Consider the following 25136-nt stretch of genomic DNA (forward strand, 5'->3'; position numbering starts at 1 on the left):
TTGGCCAGCGGTTACGCGTGTGCTGCAAGTGAAGCGCACCAGCAGAAAAGACGACGGAATCGATACCCATTACGCGTGTGGCTCGTTTATTTTGCGGCTTTGCACGTTACAGATCTTACTATAATATTCCTTTGTACTTACAGCGGCAGGATTCCCTCTCATTATACTTTTTATCGCACCGATATTATACAAAGCGCTCTACTTTGTCCGAGTCTGGTTGCGGCAATTTAAAAAAATTAATAATAGTGCAGTATCTTGTACAAAGATGAAACCTCTTTTATCCCCCCCTCAAATATCACCGAAATTATAGGATAACTAATTTTAATCACATCAAAACCTGTCCTAACCGTTAATTAGATGTAAATAACAAAATAATGCAATTCTTTATTTACAATTAAAATAAACTAAAAGTAGTTGAATATAATTTCACTTTTGATTTTGGTTATATTTGTTCAATTTTTAAAATTCAACTTGATCGTTATTCGAAATAAAATACTCTACAATTTCAAATCTTTTTTAAAATCATATTTTATTGTTTAGCTGGTTATATTTTTAAGAATCTACATTTTTCCGCTACATTTAAGATGCTATACATTTATCAGTTTTTTATAAATAATTATAACTTTTAAATAAACAATGGTTCAGCTTTTTAATGAAATCAATAGCCTCAATTCTACCGATGTCATTTCAGTTATAGCCTTGCAGAGGGTTATCCCCAGAGGCCCGGAAGCGGGAAATTATCAAGCGGCTACAGCTGCAATTGAACTATTCCTGTTCTCTTTTGCTTCCCATTTCATTCTACGCTTTCATTACTTTTGATTTTCTTTAAACTCCTGCAGTTTTGTTTCCCGATACGCAGCCTGTATTCTCGCGGCTCACTATGCCAATTCCAAATAGGACTGCACAACTCTGAGATCCAAACGCAAGGTAGATAGTTTCAATCTGCGTACATTCCATTTAAGATGAACAGTTTTTGCTGGTAGGGTCGATTTACGCCTCGTGCATTGCTTGGAAAACGATTAAAAAAAAGAAGGTTCGACATAGATGCCGATCGGTTCGTTATAAAATACTCGTGTTTCCTGGGAATTGGCGCCAACGGGCGGGAAGCTTAATTGGGAGAGTTTACGCGGCGATTTCGAGCCCCACTTCGTTTGCTTGTTATCGATGATGAGAATCTTGTAGATGTTAATGTCGATTTTACTGTATCAGTTCGAAGCACGAGAAACACAGTTACGCGTAAAGACTAAACGATGTTTCTCGATGGTTGTTCGCTAGTTACCTCGTTTGCCACAGAGAAGTTTGATAGTTAATATGGTCTTTTCTTTTGTGTGCATCTTCGCTAGATTCATTCTGGACGAATTGCAACTTTTAATGTACAACAGCGAACTTCTTATTATTCGTGATTATTGAAGGAGGAAGGAAATTTCATTGATTCAAGAATATCCTTATTTGGAATTATAATTTGGCAAAAAATTGTTAGAGATATTAGGAATATGCAGCAAGGTGATGATTCCGTATTAAAAAAAAAGTTAAGAAATAGAATAATATTTCTTTATTTCATTATTTATTTTGCAATGCGCTTTAATACATAATACAATAATACATAATTTATACAAAAAAATATATTCGACCCAGCGAGAAGAACACTTGAAAAAATTTCCTACCAAAATCCCAAAGTGTTATTATGGCCCGAAACGCAGCCCGAACTAAATTTAACTGGCAATAGTTATTATTGTTCAAAATAGAACACAAAATGAACTTAACTGACAAATGTTACTATTACCCGAAATAGAATACAAATTGAACTAAACTGACAAGTGTTATTATCTAAAATACAACACATGCTTAACTGACAATCTTATTCAAACTCATGGTGTTACATCTCGTTGTTAACCGCGACAACCCGTCGCACCATAATAGGTTTCCAGTTCCCGCCAAAAAGTGTTACTCGGTCGGACAAAGGCAGAGAAAATCTACGGGGTTAAAAGGGGTGTCGGTTGACGTCGTAAATTGCCTCTCCCCTGGATTTATGCGTAATCTACGCTGACCTACGGCGGACGGTTTAATGTTGCAGAGTTATGCGCCGAGGATGAACAGGCCTCGCGCGCTGGAGTGCACAGCTCTCCTGATATGACACACGCTGGAACACGTTCACGTATACATATAGAAATGTATGCATGCAAAAGGCACGAGCGCGCGTTCACTATGAAAAGAGAAGGGGAAGGGGGGTACAAGAGTGTGTCACGAAGCGTCGATGCGTACAAGAGAGCAGCACGCGCGTACACGCGCCATGCAGATTCTGCTCCACGCTTCGATACAAGCACGCGAAAATATACGCGTAAAGATGGGAGTTTACGCTTATTCACGTACACGCGCTCACGTGCTAAGCCAAAGCCGAATACAACGTAAGCTCGAATGCAAATATACTACCGGTCAAAAATATGCAAGTATGCAACTACCTGGCCATAAATATATTGCCAGGTCATAAAAATGACGTACTTGATACAGCTAATGAAATATGTCCAGAAATTATTTGTATTGTCTACTAATAGCTTCATTGCGTGTATTACAAAGTAATGGGTGTAATTCGGAAAAGCTATTGACCTGATTACTTTAAAGTTTTGACCGAAGTTTTTTTTTTTCCTTGAGTGTTTAAGGTCACACCAACCTTGTGGGTTATTAGTGACCACGGTTGGGTTATCTAGTATATCCAATCATTCTAGAGTAGATGGTAAAGATCAATATCCTTTAGGAAACATAGAACTTCTTTGCAGGAGTCTATTTCTCGAAGAACATTTAGTGAATTTGGTAGTTTGTGTTGTATTCTCTTCGTGTTGTATTTGGGACAAGTTACCTATATGTGTTCTACTGTATTTTGTATGTCACAGATGTCACAGATATTTGGTTCTGTTTTTGTGATGAGGTGTGAGTGTGTCCAATTTGAGTGGCCTATTCTTAAGCGTGTTATTTTTACTTGGTCTTTCCTATTGAATTGTACCGCTGGATTGCTATCATTTATATTATTGCGAACATCATGCAGTTTGGTTGGACTACTATTTCTCCATTCTTCATTCCAAGTTTCCATTAGCACTTTGATGCAATACTTTTGAAAGTCTCGGTGGTCTATGTATTCATAATTTGCCAGTGTCAAATTAGAACTAGCCAGTTTTGCTGTTGAGTCTGCCTTTTCATTGCCTCTGATGCCAGTATGAGAGGAGATCCAAGAGTACAGCACTTCTTTTTTTTGACCAAAGTTTATCCTTGATTAAAGAAAGTCGCTAGAGAAATTTTTATCGGCAAGGCCTTGTTTGATCACCGACGAACAGTTTCGAAAAGTTTTCCGTTTATCTACGAAAATATTGATTTAAAAAAAAAAATATTTAGAATAAAAAATAATGCTCTCAAAAAACTGTATCAAGAATGCTAGACACATTTTTTACATAAACCTATTATTTTATAATCTATTATAACTATTATAATTCAAAACCATAAAAAGTCTTTAAAAAGTTGATGTTTTCACGTTTATTTTATTGAATACTGAAAAATTTTTTAAGCGTTTGAAACGATTGTTGTAGATCTCTTTTAAAAATACATATTTTATATTGCATGAACTTTGCTGTATGACTAATAGTTGATAAGAAAATCCAAGTTAAAAATATTATGTATTTTGTTGCGCTGCAAATTGAAATTTATGTACACACAAACTTACGCATATTTTTTCTTAAACGTATTTATTATTTTTTATATTTTAACTGTGCTTTATGTAAATGCCGTAGTTTCAATGAATTTTTAAAAAGTATCAATTACATTCATCCAAATCCTCTCTAGTGATCCTAAAAGATACAGAATTGAGTTCTACTCAAGTAGCGATTTATTAAAAAAATAACAAGAATAATATATTAACTAAGTTAAATATGTTTAAATTAAAAGGAAACCTCGTTAATATTTATTAAATTCGTAAATAAATATACAAAATAACAAAAATTATTGAACAAGAATAAAGTATATTACATTATACACCATTAAAAGTAATTACTGCTGAATATTCTTTACTCCAAATTTCGCTTCGATATCTTGAACGCAAAATGTTACTAAATTTCTCGATACAAACCACTGTGCGCCGTGACGCGTCATCAGCACGCGTGTGCACGCGCCGAAGAACCGGACAGCATGATGCACTCTTAAGCATGTAACCGACCTAGCCCAATCTCGACAGCCCACGCGAATCCCTGCGAGGGAGTCACCACGCAGAACGCGTTCTCGATGAAGCTGAAGAGAAGAGGAGGTCTGCGGACAGAGGAAAAGAAGAATGAAACAAACGGGAAGGAAAATGGGAGAGAAGGAAGAAGAAGAACGGTGTAGAGCGGTGTTATAAGAGTTAGCAGGGCGGTGCGTGGGTCACAATAGCTGCGGGCCACAGAACCCCCTGCTCTTTCTTCTTCTTTTTCCTGCTCTTCCTCTTTTCTTGGTCATCGTCGTTGTCGTCCTCAGGCTCGTCGTCGTCGGTCCGTGCCACGACTCGTTATGGAAAGCATACGGGATATTGTTGCTCGTATATATGGAGAGTACGAGGGAAGCGCGCCGTGCTTGTACTATGCAGATGATTCGGCGATATGGGCTATTCATTGTGAGTCATTTAAGAGTTTATGCGGTGGGTACGAGCCGTGGCCGCGTACACGCGATATGTTATTATATTGCGTATCGAAAGGTCCCCGGATAACGCATGCACCGCTGCCCGATCGTAGCTCGCGGTCTTTCGCACCAGGAATACGCCGAGCTCTCTGCCCAGTTCTTCTGGAATGCATAACCAGTGCAGGTGAATGGCTGGACGCCAGTGGCTCCTCCACTTGTCCCGACAAACTGCTCAAGTTATGTTTTTAGGTTATGCTTCGGATCAGTAGTTCTTAAACTATACTGCAAACCCTGGGGACCCGAGAATTAATACTCACTTGTTATTAACTTTTCAAGCTCAATTTTAATTATCGTTTGAATCGTCCTACTCGATGTTTCTGATATATTTAATATTTTATGGAGTATTGGTTCCATCCAACCACTGCTAAAGAATGAATAAAATATGGTGTGATTAATTTTGAACCTAATGCAAACAAATAAATTATGAAAGATTATCGTTTTCGGAGGTCATACGTTAGTCAAATGCATTTTCCCTGTAAAAATAACGCTTCTCAAGAGTTTCCCTGGAACAAAAACACGACTAGAACATGTAGCATAGTGAATCTCCATAGACTGTACGGGATAGAGGATTTTTTGTAGTGTATCGATGAATAAACAGACAAAGTTACGATAAAACGCCCGAAGCTGTCCGTTCCAGGCGTGTTATGCATGCGAGAGAGCAAGGGTAAATGACGGAGGTGGCAGCGTTGATGATGGTGGTGATGCAAAACATGATAATAATAATGACGACGTAGACGTCGTCGAGAATGAAACGGACACGCGTCTACTTCGCATTTCTTTCAAGCTTTGTACGATCACTCGTCTCTTGCTTGCGATCTTAACTAGCGAAATGAAACGCCACTGAACCACGATGATCGTACCGTTTAAACTAATCCCAGAGTCCATCGTTATTTAATTTCTTGCCATTGGAGTTTGTCCAATGTATCGATTGGATGGATGGCAAACAAAACCCAAACCCCTCCAGCTACCAATACTAGAATCAAGTTATACCACCCACGTAATTCATCTCCGATCCGATTACCTTGGCAATGGCTTCCATTCTCTGTTGCTCAGCTGGCTGTTGCATGGGCGATCTTAATGTTCGCGAACCGGACGATCTGTGTTTGATAAATCATTGTTAACTTCCATACGGCCATACAGTTCACGCAGTTAGTTTCTTAAAAATCTACAATTAGGAATATTAATTTTTTACAAAAAACTTCATTCTTTCTGCTTTCATTTTTTGCATTGCTCAGAAAATGAACAGGTAAACCAATTCTAGTATGATTGGTATTTCAGTTTTTCTAATATTCTAGTATGATTGATACTTCAGTTTTTTAAATTTGAGAAACTATATTCGACAAATTATAATATTTGGAATAATATTCAGTAAATTATAATTATCTGTCGATGAAGCTTTGAAAAGTAGTCAGAAATGATTTGCCGTCAAAAGGATGCCATATTTCTGTTTTTCACAAATCACACTGAAGTTTACTTTAAATATGAGAGACGTAATTAATGTATATTAATATACAAATTCTATAGCTAGCGTATACAAACTCTGCATTTTTTATAAAAGTTTATTCTAATTTTTAAACTAATATAATTAGATTAATATATTTAAAATTAAATGAAAGAATTTCTTTAATAATCAATTATAAGGGGATGAAAAATTAAAAACGAAGGAAATAAAAGATGCAGGAAGCATCTGTAATGTAATTAATATTTTTCAATATACTTTCACTTTCTGATAGCTGATCAAAAAACACAACTCGTGTCTTCTACTCGTAAGAACAATCTAAACCTAATAAAAGCTAATGCAGAACTTAGGAAAATATAGGGACATTTTTCCACTCCTAATTATTAGATGAATACAACGCCTGCAGGCTATTAGCCATCGGTGCACGCTACAGCTACCTATCGCCGTTGTAACTGACTGGTGACCTTTGTAGTTGGCATGTTTGTTAATGATGCTGACTTATAACTTACAACTTGCAACGAATAAACAACTGTACGATATACTGTGGATGCATAAGTTCGAAATACTTTGAAATATTATAAATGCGAATTCTGGAAAACTGGTGCATATAGTTTTCATATATTTACAGGAAGAATACAGCCAACGTAGACGCTTATCCACTCCCAGCGGCAGTCCCAGTCCGCCCAGATCGACGAGGCTGTCAAGATCTACGGGTACACTCACAAGAGAAGAAGAATCCTTTCGCGAATCGAGCAACACCCTCACCCGAGAGAATCAAGGGCAGGAAGCTGAACGGAAGGGATGGTTCAAATCTTTGTCCAGGAAAAACAAACCGAGCATTAAAGTAAGTTCTACGTTAAAATTTAAGTTGATTCGAAAGTTGGTAGTAATCGGGTGCAATGTCAATAATTGAATTTGAAATTAATAATTTTCTGGACACAGAAAATTTCTTCAAATCTTTAGGCAAGATGAAGTTGAACAACAAAATAGAGTTATAAATCCTCTTTGAAACAGATACATACATTAGTGATTGTTATAGTGAAATAGTGCTTGTGATAGTGGTTTGTTGGAAGACTAATCAAATAAAAAGATTAAGAAATAAATAAGTCACTTTGAATTAGAATATCTGCAGAAACTAAATATGAAAACAACACGAGGGTGGATGCATGAATGTGTAAATGAAGTGCAATCACTGACACTGTTAAATAGAGTACATTCTTGTTATATTGCAAGAGATAAGGCTGTAGGAGTCGTAATTCTTACAAGTGATGGTAGAAAAGGTTCTTCCGGGCAGTATTCAAAAGTTTGTAAATTTGAGAATCGGTGATTTAAACAGGTTAGTATTTGGAAATTGGCAATTTCAGGATTTGGATATTTAAGAGTTCAGAAATTAAAAAATTTGATAATTTAAAAATTTGAGAAGTTAGATATTTAAAAATTTACGGAATTAAAAATTTAGAAACTTGAAAATTTATAATTTTAAGGATTTGAACTAAATTTAGAAATTTAGAAATTCACAGTATTGAAAATTAAGAAACTTGAAAAAAAACTTTGAAACTTATAGACTTTTCAGTCTTGCAGCTCTCAGGCTTTACAACCTTCAACATTTAGATGTTGCGGTTTAGAAACTAAAAATTTGACAATTTAGAAATTTAGAAATATGACACTTTTGAAGATCAAGAAATGCAAAGATATGGAAAACTAAAATTTAAGAATTTAAGATTTTGTAAATTTAAAAAATCGCAGATTTAAAAATTTTAGCTTATAAAAATTAAGTAATCAGGAAGTTGTGCTTTCAGAAATATGAAAATTTATGAATTTAAAAAGCGTCACTATTATACATAAAAGATCATGTGAAAGGAAACTCGCACTATCCTATATGCATATGGTTAGCAGAAGTAGAAAGTTCTTTCTGTCCCACACACCATTGCATGCACCATGGAATACTGGGCCTGTGAGCTTTTTAACATTCTTAATATGTTCACTATTGGATTAAATCTCTACGAATTTAAAAAATCGAACACTGAATGCAAACATTCATTTTATAACTGCCATCAACCAAAAATTCGATTACCTTATCTATAATAATACAACATTAACCTAACCTTTTAAGAAACTCCCCTCATTTTATAAAAATCAAAAGAAGGTATCGTCAGCAGAAATACAGGGACTTAAAGGGATCACGTATCAAAGAAAATATTCAAAAAGAAAAAAGTAATTTACAGAACTTCTTCAGCAACTATCTGATACCATAAATCCGAGCACAAAAGGTGTATTTTGTTCGCGTGGAATAGAAAAATCCTGAGCATCCCCGGTTGTTTCGAACCGTGGCGCCTTCATGAGTCATGATCCTCCTCGACCCATCGACTCTTCCGATAGATCATCGTCCACGGCAAGATTCACGCGCACGCAATCATCTCGAACGGCCCTGTATCGAAGAACGGCTACGATCAGAATCGAACTCTGACAGAGATTATTCCAGCTTGGACGATGGTTAAGCTAGGCAGCCTCCCTGATCGGCACTTAATCTCGCGATTAAATTAAACCACAGAGCGCGGAGTTAGTTAAGCATTTAATCAAACTGGTAATTGGAGGTTGTACTGGCCTAATGGCTCCGCTCTGTAGCGACCTGTGCTGACTGATGAATGCACTGGCTCACTCAACTCACCGCGAACCCGATAACCGGACCCACGATCCGCTCGTCCGCTCGTTATCGGATGCAACTTTCAAAAAATTCTGTTACGGCTCGAGTCCTGCTTGTTTTGTGGTCTGCGTGGAGCAACAGAGCTCAGCCACGAGCCATTCAACCAGAACACCAAAAAATTCTACGTTTTATTATCATCGCTTCTTTTGCGAGTTAGATCATACAAGGAGTGTAAAGTCAGCGGGGTAGTACGATCCGCGGTAAGGGAACAAGTAGTGATACATTGGGTGATTTCTCCTGGATGCTATTCGGTTAATCCCGTAATGTCTGATAGTTAAAATTATAGACTATCGACTTCTATGGCCAAAATGTAACCGAAAAGAAAAGTATTGTAGTTTGTATGACAAATACGGGGTGTTGCATAAGTATATGCCTTCGTTTTCATTAATCTGAATTTTCAGCTGAAAATATTTTTTAAATCTAATTTAAAATTACACAAAAAGCATTCGACATGTTAACATAAATATTCATCTGATTTAAAAGCTAATTTTCAGGTGTTCCATAAATATACCAACTGTTAACAGTAAAAGATGCTACGATGATTCTATGGATGGTACATTTTGCAATATTTAACTTTGAATTTTTATGTTTATCTCAAGGAAACACTTTTAAAGGGCAACTTGAACGCTTCTTCTCACCATGATTACGTCTTTTACTAACATAACCGGCAACAGTACTTTTCGAACGACCTGTTTGTTTCGCAATCTAAACATAACCTTTGCCTTCAGTGCGAAAAGCATCGATCATAGTATTTCCTCTATCTGAATGTTCTTTTCCACGAAACATTTCACTTTCTAACCTTTAGCAACGAATATTACGAATGTAAAGTGAAACAGTTAAAGGTAATATAATGAATTAGTTTACTTATGAATATTGATCGACGTTAATATAAAAAAAATATACAATATATCTTTACGAAACGCGTAAGTGTTAGATTATAGTATGTATCCCACCTTAATATGTACGTTAATATCTCTATTTTCATTTACACAATTAATTCTTTACATACTAGGAATTAGTATTTAAGGAATATTGATCATAATTTTCTACCAAATTAGGTCATTGAAAACATGAGGGGTTGATTGTATTTATGCAATGCACTATGTATATGCAAATGGATAGGAGGTTAACATCTTAAATTATGAATAACTCAATGAAAATAAAAGATTTTTTAAAAGATCTGTACATTGTGTAGTTTATACAATATATTTAATAAAGTTAGTATAAAATATTATAGTATAGTATAAAGTTTTTTTTTATAAGCTCGTATTTATATTGTTTAGATGCACCAAGAAGATGTCACTAATAAATCTATGTAATACGGACAACATAATATTATTTCGATGTTTTAACCCACCAAATGATCGATTGCTTATGCTGCTATGTAAAAGCTTGCATTATCATCACACAGAATGAATTTATTTTTTATATGTATTTGTTTCATGTCGATGCCTAACGATGACTGAATCTCACGGTATGTTACATACCGATCCATCTTTATCATTTCCTGCAGAGTATTGATGTTTTCTGAGACAACAACTAATGGACGACCTTCACGAAAATCATCACTGAGTAAAAAATCATTGCATGAAAAGTGTTCTTGATTTAAGTCAATTTATTCATCCTTTCCTCAATTTTAAGACTTTATGAAAACAATGCTTAATGTTTCTGTACTCTTTCGACACCTTATAACTTAAAAATTGGCAAATTTAACAATAATTATCATTCGAGTAATAGTAGCTGGAAGTGGCAAATTCTCAATGTATTTGCAGCAATCTATCAAGACGTATATCTGTGAATTTCTAAAATAATATATTACTCAATCTATAGATCCCTAGACGCCTAAACTCTTGAATTCTCAGGTTCTTCTATATAATTAAATCCTTAGATCTATAAACCCTTACATCCCTAGATCTCTAGAGAGTTCTTATGCTCAGATGTCCAGACTGTATTTGTAACTCCTCAAATCCCTCGATTCTTAGAGACTCAGATCATCGGATTTCTAGACCCTAGATCCCTGAATCCCCATATTCTTAAATTTTTGGGTCTTTAAATTCTCAGATCTTTGCATCTTCAAATCTCTGAATCTCCGGATCCCTAAAATCACATACTTCTAAGTCCCCAGATCCGTGAATTCACAGATCCCTAATCCCTAGATGTGTAAATTCTCAAATCCTCAAATTCCTAAATTCTTAAATACAAAGATCCTTACATCTGTGAATCCTGAAATTTCCATATATGCATTCTCATATGAATCCCTATATTGATACGTTTCCATTCACAAATAAAGGAACATTTAAGTGAGTATATTAAGTCTGTACTTATTCAAATACAATTATTTTTCTGAATTTCTAAACGTTTGAAAATGAAGTTCGTATTTTCCCGACTGCTGTATATAATTAATAATTGATTTCCAATGGAATTAATTGACAAAATGTTAGAGAAGGAAGATGCCATTTATGGCGAAGAAAACTGCCTACCTAACTACCTTGTGAGAGTTCTTTAATTTTCCTTACAAACGTGTATCACGTCACCATGGAGGCGTTTACCGTGGTATTATGCATGCAACATAATTTCAAAGTATAGAATCCATTCTCTACAAAAACATCGCCCACCAGTTACCAATTTTGGAGCGAGTCGAGTTTGTGGAATTTGATTGCTTTAAAGAAACCGTTTCGGATGAATGATGTCATAAACAAGAATATTTTATTATAGGTACCATACGTTTCGACCAACAATGATCACTGATTTTATCAAAATAGAGTTAATTCAATAAGGTTATTCAAATCCATGAAGCTTTCATCTTCAAATTCAATTATTGAAATTTTATCCCAGAATACTTTATCGAGTAAAAACTCGAATATAAATTATTTTTTATTTTATTTTTCAATCATAAATTTGGATAATTTAAACAAATTAGTCTTCAAGATTTTAAATTCTTCAGTTCTTCAATTGTTCAAATTCCAACTCTTAAAAATAATTAACTTTAGAAATAACGGATCATAGCAGAATCATACATATGTGTAACAAAATTCAACCATTTGCAAACTAAGAAAATTCTTGAAAAGCAAGTACATATTTCTTCTCAGTATGTAGTCTACCACATATGTGCACGATTCATATTTACAAACATGAATATATGTAGACGCATTAAATCAAGTTGCGCGAACAAACTTGATTGTATTCGTTCACGAATAGAATTTCCTATAGAATTCCTATTTTTCCTACAGCACTTGAACTGTTACCGTGTTGCGTGCTCATTCATTTCTGCCGATTTTTCCATCGTGGCAATCACTTTCATCGTCAATCTTGATATTTCAGACGGTGGATAAGAAACCCAGGATACCGGAAAGCGAGATCTTAACGACCGGCACCGAAGACGAGGAAGCTTCGTCCGCACCCGAACGAGTCTCCGTGCAGAAGAATCTACGTTTCTTCGGCGATACGGATCAAGAATCCGTTTCTTCCAACAGAGATCGTAGGTGAGCCGAGATCTACAATTGCAAACGAAACTTTCTAAACGATACCGTAAACTGAATAAACATTGACAAATCTTTGTAATAACTGTTACAAAGACAGTGCAGCATATTTACATTAGTTTGTTTAAAAGGAAGAAATGATTACGATTAATAATGGAAACAAATAAAATTACATAACATCTTAGAGAAAGTAATAAACTTTCATATTTTAAATTATCGGTAAATTTAAAAATTTCGAAGTTCCAATTTTGAACGTTAAAGGAGATGAGACATGATTATCGCGCCTAGTTTAATTATTTACTATCCATGTAAAAAGTACTTTAAAAACTTGATACTCTACATTATTACAACAGTAACAGAGATATAATTTTTCAGAAATAAACGAGCTGACGACCATGCCTGTTCAGGGCGTGATGTTACGAGTTCAAGCCGACATAATTTAGGCATTCTATCGCCACCAAGGAAACCACCAAGGCTCGCTGAAAGCGCATTATCTTCCGGGGAGAGCACAACAGGAGACAGCAGTCAACAAAGTCAAAATTCCCAAAGATCACAGAGATCTGTTGTATATCTTCATGCTGCTACAGGTAAAGGACCTTACACACTTCATATAGGAAATGTATTTTCCGTAAAATTCGTTCATTTCGTGATATGTTGTCTTTCTTTTCGAGCTGATCAACAATTGTAGTAGACGCCAGTTTCCAAACGTTTGTAACGTCAAAACGTATATAACGTTTTATATATATATATATATATATATATATAAAAATAATGGGACAGCATAAAAATTATTCTATTCTTATGCTTTAGTGCACTGGGGAGTTTTTTTTTAGCAAAGAACTAAACTTTTTACAATAAAATAAGTTTCACTATCTTATAAAGTTCAGAAACAGAATACAGATTCAGTGATATATATGTAAAGGTCCGAAGATTTACGTGACAAGCGTGTTGATCAAAAACTGAGCGATTGAACTCAGTTTATACGTATATTAGTTAATGACACAATTTTACGTTTACTGAAATGTACAAGGTGAACCTAATTTGATATATAAAAGTAGGCTAATTAACAAAACATATGAATCAGAAACTGATTTGTAAACAAATTATTCGACTGTTTACGTTTACGCATGTATAGATGACAGTAATGACTGACGAAGAAGTTTAAGTCCGACTGTATAACTATACCTGATAAAAACCGGACAATAAAATATATTTTGTACCATAATGGTATAAAATACATATCTTATATAATAATATCATTGTAAGAATATTTTATTAAATCTACTTGATCTCATACATTTCACCAAATATTTCTTAAAATTTTTAAGATTGAATTTAAGATTAAAATTTTTAACCCCCATTACGATATTTGATCAGCTCAATAAGAACGACGATATGTTAAATGATGAACCAATTTAACAGAAACCGGATTTCCTATATGAAGTGTGTGGGGTCCTTTTTTTAGACTTCTATCACCTTTTAAGATGATGTTTATCTATGTCTATACTTATTTACATAAAGTGATATTTGCATATTCGCCTTGAAAAGTGAAGTTTATCAGGCTTCCGATTTATTTCTTAAAAGTTATAATTTAAAAGAATTTATAAATAGCAATCAATAGTTTATGCACTGATTAAAGTGATAAAGAATCTTTTTTTTTAATTTCAATGATCATTCCCCCTTTCTTTTTCATATTATTCGACCTAAATTCAATACGTAACTACAACCGTGAATGACCATTGCAGCTGACATATTAAATAAATTCTTACATTAATTTATAATCGATATTGCTATTGGACTACGACATTTTGAAAATAAATACAATTGATTTAGTTAAATTATAACATTAAATTACCAAATGTTAAATGTAACTATGTGTTTTTAGTTGGTGAAATACCTGGCCCTAATGAACGACGCAAAGCAGCGAGCAGGGAGGAACTAAATCGACCCTTGCAATCTCATACGAGAACAGTATCGAGAAGCGTAAGCGTTCTCGCACCATGGAAACCCAGACATTATAGAGAACCTTACGAAATAAATTACGATCAACAATTACATACGAAACCGATGGCGACTATGAGGCGCAGGCAGAGAAGTCGCGAAACGCTAAGTCGTCGAGGAAAAGATCCACGAAGAAGCAAAGACAATCTCTCGAAAACAGGTAAAAAATTTGTAAATTTGTATTCTCAATATAGCAGGAATGAATAAAAATTAAGTTTATACATATAAAATTCAATGTAACATAGACATCTATTAGTTAAATCAAGTATAAGAAAAAAAGATTGCGGAATCTTTGAAAATTTCAGGATTTTCTTGAAAATATCACTAATTCATTCAGAAATTCCCTAATATTTGTATAGATTCTTCCTTGAATATTTCTGTTTTCATTAGGATTTCCTTAGGTGGTCCCTAAAAAAATTTCCCCTACATTTTCTGTGAATCACACCAAAACCAAAGACAAGTGAAACTTCCTTCTTCTATTTATTCTTAGCTAAAAGAATATTAGATCCGTGCGTACGTGAAAGGTTGATGAATAGTGGCTACTTTTTGCTGCAGTGCTTGAACATAAATCATTAATAATTTTGATAGTAATATAAATTATGTTGCAGGCACGATCAATCGCAGCACGCTGAAATCGAAGGACAAGCAAAAAGTGGACAGAACCGTTTCCACGGAATCGTTGGCTACTAAATCAAGGAGTGTCAACTCGAAACCAGAACTAAGCAGGTCCACGTCGGTTCCACGCGATCCGAACAAGAGTGCGGGATGGTTCAAGCTGAAAAGCAAGAAATCTCGGGCTTGAAGAGGAGGCCATTGATCAATGCTAGTCTTCAGTTTCATATTAAGTAGTTTGTAATCATAAAGGATTAACGATACATACGCGCCGAGTACACCGCCATGATCGCGGTGAATAATTCTAAATCAGCTATTTTATTACCGTTTTTTCTTTGTTTTTGTTTCTTCTAATGTACAATGAAATTCGTGCAACGCGAAAGAATTAATGAATTAATTAAAGAAATCTTAATTAACCAAGTACAAAAGCTTGAAAACGTTTATGCATACTAATCGTAACCGAAAGAGTAATGTAAAATTTAAATCACGCCTATGAGTTTCTGAACCAGATTATGTTGTAATCTGTTATATTATTAAACATTATCTTGATTGTATTTTTTCCTTCAATTAACACTATCCTTTTTTTGTTATGTGACGGTAACAAACAAGTTTAAATTACCAAAAGAAAAAGAATCAATTCAAAGAAAAATACACGAGTGGTACATAGAAACACATTAATATGTTACCTTTTATATAACAGTGCCTTCTCTCTACCAAATTTAACAAATTAAATTTGTTGCGTGAGATGAGAATGCATTCAAAGATGTTGTACATAATATTCGTCTCATAACACACCTGTTACTCATTGTTCATGGAATTAATAACAGCATCGAATTATGGTGAAATTATTCTAAAAATTATGAATGTGAAGTGTATGGTTTATAAAAAAAAATTATTCAGTTCAATTCACCGTGAATCAGAGTGCCATTTCCATTTTCCTAAGTATGTACACATTGTTCCAAGTGAAATCAAAATTTCTTAACTTTCTGCGTAAAATATTCTAATCTATTTAATGTAACAGGTAATACGTGTTAAGATAAGCGATAGTATAATAGTGTGAACAGAGAAATAGTTGTGTCACAACGATTGCAACAAGTCGTACAAGAGGATTAACCAACAGTTAATGTATAATTATGAAATGTTTATTGTGCATAGATCAATTCGATCTTACTTACATACACTAATTGTAAATATTTGTAATAATAATCTTTGTTTCTAACTACCTTCATATTGCTTTATTGTGTCTCCACTTTTTCTATCTTTTTCAACTGGTGATCATTAAAGATTACACTTTCTTCAAACTGATAATTGGTATTAGTCATTTCTATAAATATATAAATTTGATGTGGTAATTGAACAAATTCATTTTTATCCGGTGCTCTTTATTATCTTATGTACATATGAACAGTTATGATTCACATGTAAATATTACATTAACAATTCATCCAAATCTGTCGATAAGTTTGTACTATTCATTAACATAGTTATTAACTCTTTATAAATATAAGAAACAAATGTTAATTGTCTAAAAATTCAAATCTTAGAATGAATTATATTTTGTAATAAAGTTACTAACTTGAAATAAATAATTAAAAATAATATCAAATATTTTCAGTGATCATAAAAAGTCAACATATACCCAAGTATAAAAAAATTTGTTCAATAGGTAAATTAAGAATAACAGAAATAAATTTGTACAAATTTTTCTTTGAAAACTTTAGCAACATAATTCTTTTTTATATTTACTGTTTTGTTTCTTTTATGCAAATATTTCAAAAACTGATGAATCCTATGTATTGTTGAGCAAAATTAAAGAATGAATAGGAACATAAAGCACAATACCTAATATAAGTTCACACATTGGTTTATTAACAGTTGATAAAATCATTTTCACTTTTATACATTTAACACTTCTGGGCACTTAATTAACAATAAATCACTGAAATAATTCATAATTGCTAATGATAAAATAATTGTCATCAGTTACCTATGTTTTAGTTAATATGTAATCAATAATAATAAATTTCATCCAAATTTGTTATCATGCATGCCAATTATATTTCAAATGCTAAGATACTAAATTTAAATGATCATAATGTACTGTCCATTTTATCCCAACAGCAAAGAACAGTTCCAACTAAAATCAATATCATCCCAATGTACATATCTGAAAAATAATACATTGTTACATCACACTAATATTACTTTACAAATATGGAAGAATTATAGATAATGTACCAACTTCTGTGTATCTTTTCTTCGCCTAAAAACCAGCCAGTTATTGCAGTTATTACAAAGGTAAGAGAATTAGTGACTGGAACAGCCAGAGATATATCAGCATTACCCAAAGTTAAAAAATATAGTACAGAACCCAGTTGGTTGATTATAAATGGTATAATGTACTGTATAAATAAAAGTAATCAATAATGGTATAATATGTCTACATATTATAAATATAATAAAACTCTAAAACAAAACCTTCAACTGTGTAACAAGAAATGCAAGCTCTTTAAAAAATTGACCAAATTTAGAAGATGCTTTCACATTTTCCAATCCTTTGGCTCCTTTTTTGATAAATGGATTAGTTACACCCCATAAAAGTGCTACAAAACTAAGATATACAATAGAATCTGCAAAATGCATAAAATATAATATTAATTGTTTCAATTTTTACTATACACCATGTTCTAGATTCTTCCACATAAACTTCTATAGATAAAAGAAGACTAAAATGTGAAACAAAAAATTCTCAAATATTTATAAAGATGAACTGTGAAGGATACATTAATACTTTTATTTAAGGGCACTAGGAAACTCAATTTAGTTTAAATAATCAAAATTAGGTTTCTTGTATTTTTCATGTCGTAAATATTTTAATTTATTGTTATTCCATCAAAAATACGATGCAAATTTATGTAAATTCCATGTAATAGTAAAAATTAGATGCCAATAGTGTTCAAATGATGATATCCAATCAGCTTCATGAAATCAGTATGCAACATTAAGCCAAATACATTACAATTGGTAGATAACGCATGGTAAAATTAAAGTAGCCCCATTACACAGTGCACACTCCAATTTTTAAAAATTGTTTTTTGTACTTCATGTTCTTTTCTCTCATGTCTTACTGAACAGATTTTGATATTACTTTTTAAATTTGTTTACAAATTTTTTTAGTGTTCAAAAAAGGGAATTGAAGAAGATATTTATAAAAAATTCTTGATTTCTTCATAAAACGATCATGGGTATAATACCTATGTTAAAATGCAGAGAAAAGTTGGACAAAAGGACTGGTAAAAATTGCAGTCATATAGCTCACATGGTTCCTTCAAAAAAGATACATGAATTTGTAGATGAAAACTTGAGTTTCCCAAAGGCCTTAAAATGTATTATTCAATATTCAAGATATGTCTCAAAAGTAATGAGAAGGATTTTAGAAAATGGTTTATTCTTAAACACATACAGTTAGAATAACCACCTCAGAGTAAGTTTTGTGAGACAACACACAGTTAGAAATCTATCATTCTTTATAATATTGCAAGAATTTCCATATGACAGACTCTTTGAAGTCCTTGTTACAATTAATAGGATTTTGTAAATGAAATATATTGTTTTTTCAAATGAATTTTGATTCTGAGAAGCAAAAGAATCATCATGAAAAACCAAGTCAGGCTTATAGAATATATAGGGAAGGATAAAAATGCTTTTCTGTATCCTAAATTATATTACATCTAATGATGTCTAATTAATGCGCAACTGTTTTCAGTGTTCCCGTCTCGTTTATGCGCAGTCTAATATTTAATCATTCGAGCCTAATTTAGACAGCCTTCTCCATCATATATACACTGATTCTAAACTCTGAAGATTAGAATGACCTGTCTTTATACCTGCACTGATTTGTACCTGTCAAATTTGAGCCGATTACAAAGCAGCTTTCCTATATGATGTCTTCAATATCTCTCACAAAATTTGACTGTATAATAATGCATGATGCCACTCCACATTTTTATTTGTAACAAAAATGGAAAATAAAAGTGCATTTCTATGATATTCTTAATACTTAAAAAAGTCAGGCTTCATTAAAAAAGATTCAATCATATATGTGATATTCTTCTTGAATTATTTAGCCCTCATGAAAAATCATTCTACTATTTTTGTTATATACTTTCTTGGGCAACATATGTTTTTAAAGATCATTCATTGTAGCTGCTACTTTTACATTTTAATGCAAAATTAATTTCAGTTTTGTTTTATACTGTTAAATAACAACTCATGATCACTGAATTGTCTACAATATATTTAAATTTAAGTACATAGATATATATTTTGTGTACAATTTGTCTAGCAGAAATTTAAGCTATTGTCAGAAATGTTTTCCTAAATGTAGAAATAGAACTCATATTGCAATGCAACTCACATTATATTTATTAATTTTGATCTCGTAATAAATTATTTATGAATATTCTGTAACAGGACATTTTAATCTTATTTTTAATCTATATAAAACAAAATGACGAAGTTTATACGGAAACATGACATACTGTGTACATAATGTTTATTTATATTACTTTAACATTGATAACAATTAGATAAATATATAAATGTATTCTTACCTAAAGTCATTGCAGACATTTTTTGATGAAAGAAAATTAGAAATGCACAGATATATTCAACTCATAAATGTTTAAGAATTAACGCAAAAATATGATGAAATATAACTATAACCTAAAAGACGTAACTACTTTGATAACGTCAATACTGACACTTTCATACTTGATGACAGCTTTTGGCACAATGAACACTGTACATTTAAGTGCAAATCATCTTCACTGTAGAAATTATATAAAAGAGAAACAAGTCCCTAATACTCATAATAACATCTACACATTGTCACGCATTAAATATAATTTACAAGCATTTTTGAAATAGATAACTAATCAAATTTTCGAAAACATGTGCTTATTTTTAAATGCTATATATTTTATTACATACTTCACATTTCAAAGAGGCGATTCTAGGAAGTACATAAAAATACGAAGTAACATTTTTTATAATTGAACATTACATTGAAATTTAAATTCATAGCGAAAGTACCATACCGTTTTAATATTTAAAAAGGGTATACAAGACAATAGTTTACTATAAAGTAATTAATTTATAGGGTTAATAACATTTTGGAAGCCCCATTATTGCCTGTATTTTAAAATTTTATTTTTCGTACGCACTGTCAAGAAACTACCGCTACCACAAAGTAGGGATACCAGAAGTGACACCAGTGATGAGATATTGGCCGGGTTTTTTCGCGCATGCGCGAGAAATGCAGGAGGGTCATTCCACGCCAAATCGATCACTTTTGGAAGTCACCATCTCCGATTTTGCTCTAATCGAAATATGTTGTAGTCCATGTGAAATTAGGGGGGGTTTAAGTCATCATTTTGCCGGTTTCGAATTTGTTAATGAATGACAAGCTGTCAAAGTTTGCAATTTTTGCCCATTTTGACGAAAATGGGGTCCACTTGGGAATTTTTTTCTCAGAAACTACTGAACCGATTTAGCTAAATTTTTTTTTGTTTTATTCGTGAAGGTTTGGGCTATTTGAAAATATTTTTTTAAAAGTTGTCAATTTGTTATAAAATGTTGAAAAATTTAAACAAATTCTTTTTTTGCGTTTTTCTCAATGAGGGGCGTAAAGGGTTAAAATTTAAAAAAAATATGGTCATATTCTTTGAAGCTTCCCCTTTAAAATGAGCCCTTCAAAACGATGGAGCCTCGAAAATTGACGTCTCTACAAGCTGGAAAAGGACGCGGGGTACCCCGATTTCAGGTAGGTGAGTCGCGCGTTCCGCTATTATGACCGGTTATTTTATATCGCTAATCCCAGAACAGTACGGGAAGACCTCATATACGACTTAATGACTCTGTTCGTACCTTGAAAAATATATTAGCTACCACTCTTGGCCAATGACACATTTTTAGTTATGTTAGATTTGACCCTAAAGTACTATGAGTATGTTCTTTTTATTTCGTTATGGGTTTTAAAACAATAAGCTTGTAAAAGCTGTCGGATGCTAAGAAGTATGTCAAACATTTTTATGCGTTGCAAGAAACGGATAATCTGTTTATTACATAGCAACAAAAGGCCATTGGTAGGGTACCTTCTTTACAATTTTTAATGCCATTGAGAGTAGATATTCGTTTTAGGTGTCTTCTATTTTGTTATCACTTTCCTTCTTCTGCCGACTCAATACAATCTGAACAATAAATAAGAGGTATGGTGGGATTTCCTATATATTCAGATATCTTTATTCCAAATGTTCAGTTACCGTGGCATTTTCGTAGCGTACGGTTTTAAGACCAAAAGAGTGCGTGAATTGTTTAAAATGGTGCATCGAAGGTGTTGCAATCCGTTCAAACGAACAGGGCATCAAAGCTTCACTAAAGGGCTTCGTAACATTACCGTAGGGATGCGGCAAGCATTTCCAGCTCTTCCCAGGGAAGGACTAATTTGTAATACTTGCCGCTGTAAAATATATAAACATAGAAGAACACAAACGGAAATTTCGTTAGCTGAACCAGGGCCATCCGGATTATCGCAAGGAGAAATTCGCAATAGTAGCGATAGCTCGAATGTTTCCATGCCGATGGACCAGGAAGTTCTTGTAAGTTCCACAAATATTTTAACATCCTCATTAGGTGATTCTCCTGTTACGTATAAGACCTTAAAATCAAGTAGACGCATTTCAGACAAGATAGATCGTATTTCTAATAGATTAAAGTCGCATTTAGTAAGTGAAAGTAATTCCTCTAATATCGCAGATAATGCAGAAGTAATTGAACAGTTAAAAATTAAATTTAATTCAGAATCTAGCGATAGTGAAAAAATTCGCATTTTGACAACTTTACCTAAATCATGGAGTATACGTAGAATTTCTTTTGAATTTAAAGTAATTTATCACATGGCACGACAAGCAAAGCAATTGCAAGTCAGTCAAGGAATAATGGTGACTCCAAATCCAAAGCATGGTCGTTCATTATCAGAAAATGTGAAGTCATTAGTAGAAAATTTTTATCGTAGTGACGATGTAAGTAGAGTTATGCCGGGAAGAAAAGATGTTATTTCAGTAAAATTAAACGGACGTAGGGAACATTTACAAAAAAGATTAGTTTTAGGCAATCTCAGAGAAATTTATACATTTTTTAAGGAGAAATATTCAACATATAAAGTAGGATTTAGTTCATTTGCAAATTTGCGACCAAAGGAATGTGTTTTAGCTGGTGCCAGTGGAACACATTCTGTTTGTGTGTGCGTAATACACCAAAATGTAAAATTAATGTTAATTGCTGTTAAAACGGCACTAGCTGCACGGTCCACAAATTCAAACGTTGTTTTAACCGATTATAAGTTGATTTTGAAATCTATAATGTGTGAGTTACCGACTCCATCGTGCCATTTACGAAAATGTAATTCTTGTCCCGGGTTTAGTAATATCCGTTCCGAATTTGAAAATTTTTTTGACGATAATTATATTACTGAAATAACTTTTAAAAGTTGGACCAACACCGACAGATCTTCCTTGGACACCCTTACATGTTCTGCTGATGACTTCATAGATCGTCTTGCAGAAAAAATTCCCATTTTGCAAACACACGATTATATTGCTAGAGCACAGAGTCTGTATTTAGAAAAAACAAAAGCATCGTTAAATCAGGGAGAATTTCTTATCATAGGTGATTTCTCCGAAAATTATAGTTTCGTCATTCAAGACGAAATACAGAATTACCACTGGAATAATAAACAAGTAACACTCCATCCGTTTGTTATATACACGAAAGATAATAACCACAATTTCGCGATAATTTCTGAAAGTTTAGAGCATAATGCAGCTGCCGTACATATTTTCCAAAAGAAGTTAATAGATTATCTCAAACATATATATCCCGAAAATATTAAAAAGATTATTTATTTTTCTGACGGGGCAGCTGCGCAGTACAAAAACAAAAAGAATTTCATTAATTTAGCGCACCATTTCAACGATTTTGGTGTATCTGCAGAATGGCATTTTTTTGCAACAGCCCATGGTAAGGGACCATGTGATGGAATTGGAGGCAGTATTAAAAGACTTGCAATGCGCACCAGCTTACAAAGGCCATTAGAAAACCAAATTCTTACACCTAAAGATTTATTCGAATGGGCAGAATCATCATTTGCAAATATAGCGTTTAATTATGTAACAGAAAACGAACAAATTCAACATGCTGACTGCTTACAAGCTCGCTTTGCAACAGCATTATCAATAACAGGCACTAGAAGTTTTCATAGCTTTATACCATTATCCAACAGAGAAATATTATGTAAGACATGTTCGTGCGATAATGATGGCTCTGTGTTCAGTATAATGAAATAGTTATCATTGTATTTTTTTTCACCATTCCTGAGTTTACCCTACACAATGATCCTCTCCAGACTTTCCACTACAACCCTCCCAAATCCCTTCCCGATGGAAGAAAACCACCACCTTCTCGTGGTTTCCATCGAGCAATGACGCCTTTTTTGGAGAACATGAAGTATAAAATGTAACAACAAATATTTATAAAAAAATAAAAAATGTGTCATTGGCCAAGAGTGGTAGCTAATATATTTTTCAAGGTACGAACAGAGTCATTAAGTCGTATATGAGGTCTTCCCGTACTGTTCTGGGATTAGCGATATAAAATAACCGGTCATAATAGCGGAACGCGCGACTCACCTACCTGAAATCGGGGTACCCCGCGTCCTTTTCCAGCTTGTAGAGACGTCAATTTTCGAGGCTCCATCGTTTTGAAGGGCTCATTTTAAAGGGGAAGCTTCAAAGAATATGACCATATTTTTTTTAAATTTTAACCCTTTACGCCCCTCATTGAGAAAAACGCAAAAAAAGAATTTGTTTAAATTTTTCAACATTTTATAACAAATTGACAACTTTTAAAAAAATATTTTCAAATAGCCCAAACCTTCACGAATAAAACAAAAAAAAATTTAGCTAAATCGGTTCAGTAGTTTCTGAGAAAAAAATTCCCAAGTGGACCCCATTTTCGTCAAAATGGGCAAAAATTGCAAACTTTGACAGCTTGTCATTCATTAACAAATTCGAAACCGGCAAAATGATGACTTAAACCCCCCCTAATTTCACATGGACTACAACATATTTCGATTAGAGCAAAATCGGAGATGGTGACTTCCAAAAGTGATCGATTTGGCGTGGAATGACCCAGGAGCGTATCTATTTAGTGGTGCCATCAGATGGCGTAGTGTTGTTGGCGGGAAAGCAGTGAAAAATAATGAAGAGTGATTAAGATACCCCATTTTATTGAAACTTGTACTTTACTGAGACTAAAATTGCCGCGCATACGCGAAAAACCCCGGCCAATATCTCATCACTGAGTGACACTTTTTTTCGGCACATTTGATCTCTCGCAAACGCTGTCCCTTTAAATTAGTTGTGCAGATGAGCGGGAAATTCAAATCAAATGAATCTTTGAATAATTTAGAATATATTTATAATAAATTTCCTATATATTACTAATATTGCCTTTTGAGATATTTGCATCAATTTTACGACGTTGAAAATTTGAAAAAGAAAAAAATATACGAAAATGATTACTCTATAAAATATATTTGAAGAATATGTATTACGGAAATAATTATTACAAATAACTTATAAAAAAATGACAAACTATGTATCACCAGAAAATACAGATGAATGTATTAGAGAGAAATGACAAAATATTTATTATAAATAAACTACTGGTGAATGTGCAGTAGGGTGGCCCTTAGCTATAGAGCTCGATTTTTGTTTTCGATTTTTTCATCGTCTCATCCCCTAAAATTTTGACACTTGACGAAAAAATGATAATGTCAAAGTTTCAGCAGGATTGGATAACAGGAACCCGTGCCGCAATCGAGTTGAAGTTTTGAAACTTGTACGATTTCAAGTTATCATCGAATATGTTAGTAACCTTTTATTTTAAAAGCTTCAGTGAATATTTTATAATGAAAATATAATTTTTCACACGTGTAATACTAGCATTTACATACAATTACAACATATACATATTTACATATTTACATACGATATATTTACACACAAATGTAACGTAGCTTTTAAGTTACCGGAGAATGTGACGGTTGGGCAACTGGGAGCTGTATATA

At 33.3% G+C, this 25136-nt stretch overlaps 2 protein-coding genes and 1 long non-coding RNA gene across 7 annotated transcripts in view; 1 reads left to right on the forward strand and 2 right to left on the reverse strand.

The window, feature by feature from the left end:
• The window catches only part of blo (bloated), a 251200-nt gene extending 235031 nt beyond the window's left edge, over window positions 1–16169 (forward strand). For all 3 annotated transcript variants that reach the window (XM_012294357.2, XM_012294356.2, XM_076531388.1), the window contains 5 exons: window positions 6780–6995; window positions 12177–12337; window positions 12710–12921; window positions 14220–14495; window positions 14944–16169. In XM_012294357.2, the coding sequence (XP_012149747.2) occupies window positions 6780–6995; window positions 12177–12337; window positions 12710–12921; window positions 14220–14495; window positions 14944–15137 (1059 nt within the window). In that variant the 3' untranslated portion in view covers window positions 15138–16169. The remainder of the gene's footprint in view (window positions 1–6779; window positions 6996–12176; window positions 12338–12709; window positions 12922–14219; window positions 14496–14943) is intronic.
• LOC143264399 (uncharacterized) lies at window positions 1538–6783 on the reverse strand. The gene is made up of 2 exons (XR_013038126.1): window positions 5714–6783; window positions 1538–5195 (listed from the first exon to the last, which is right to left on the reverse strand). It is a non-coding gene; the product is annotated as an uncharacterized LOC143264399 (long non-coding RNA).
• Window positions 16170–16795: 626 nt separating the features above from the next.
• On the reverse strand, window positions 16796–20219 carry LOC100881067 (transmembrane protein 234 homolog). Of its 3 annotated transcripts, none has more exons than XM_012294355.2 (4): window positions 19561–20219; window positions 17426–17577; window positions 17186–17349; window positions 16796–17114 (listed from the first exon to the last, which is right to left on the reverse strand). In XM_012294355.2, coding segments are annotated over exons 1-4 (336 nt in total). In that variant the 5' UTR covers window positions 19580–20219; the 3' UTR covers window positions 16796–17113. The 3 variants fall into 3 exon arrangements, with proteins under 3 accessions (XP_012149745.1, XP_076387504.1, XP_003707200.2); XM_076531389.1 differs by having other exon boundaries at window positions 17190–17349; window positions 17426–17558; window positions 19711–20216; XM_003707152.3 differs by having other exon boundaries at window positions 17190–17349; window positions 19561–20215.
• Window positions 20220–25136: the final 4917 nt, after the last annotated feature.

The sequence above is a fragment of the Megachile rotundata genome, chromosome 4 (genome assembly GCF_050947335.1).
Source record: "Megachile rotundata isolate GNS110a chromosome 4, iyMegRotu1, whole genome shotgun sequence".
Lineage (NCBI taxonomy): Eukaryota > Metazoa > Arthropoda > Insecta > Hymenoptera > Megachilidae > Megachile > Megachile rotundata.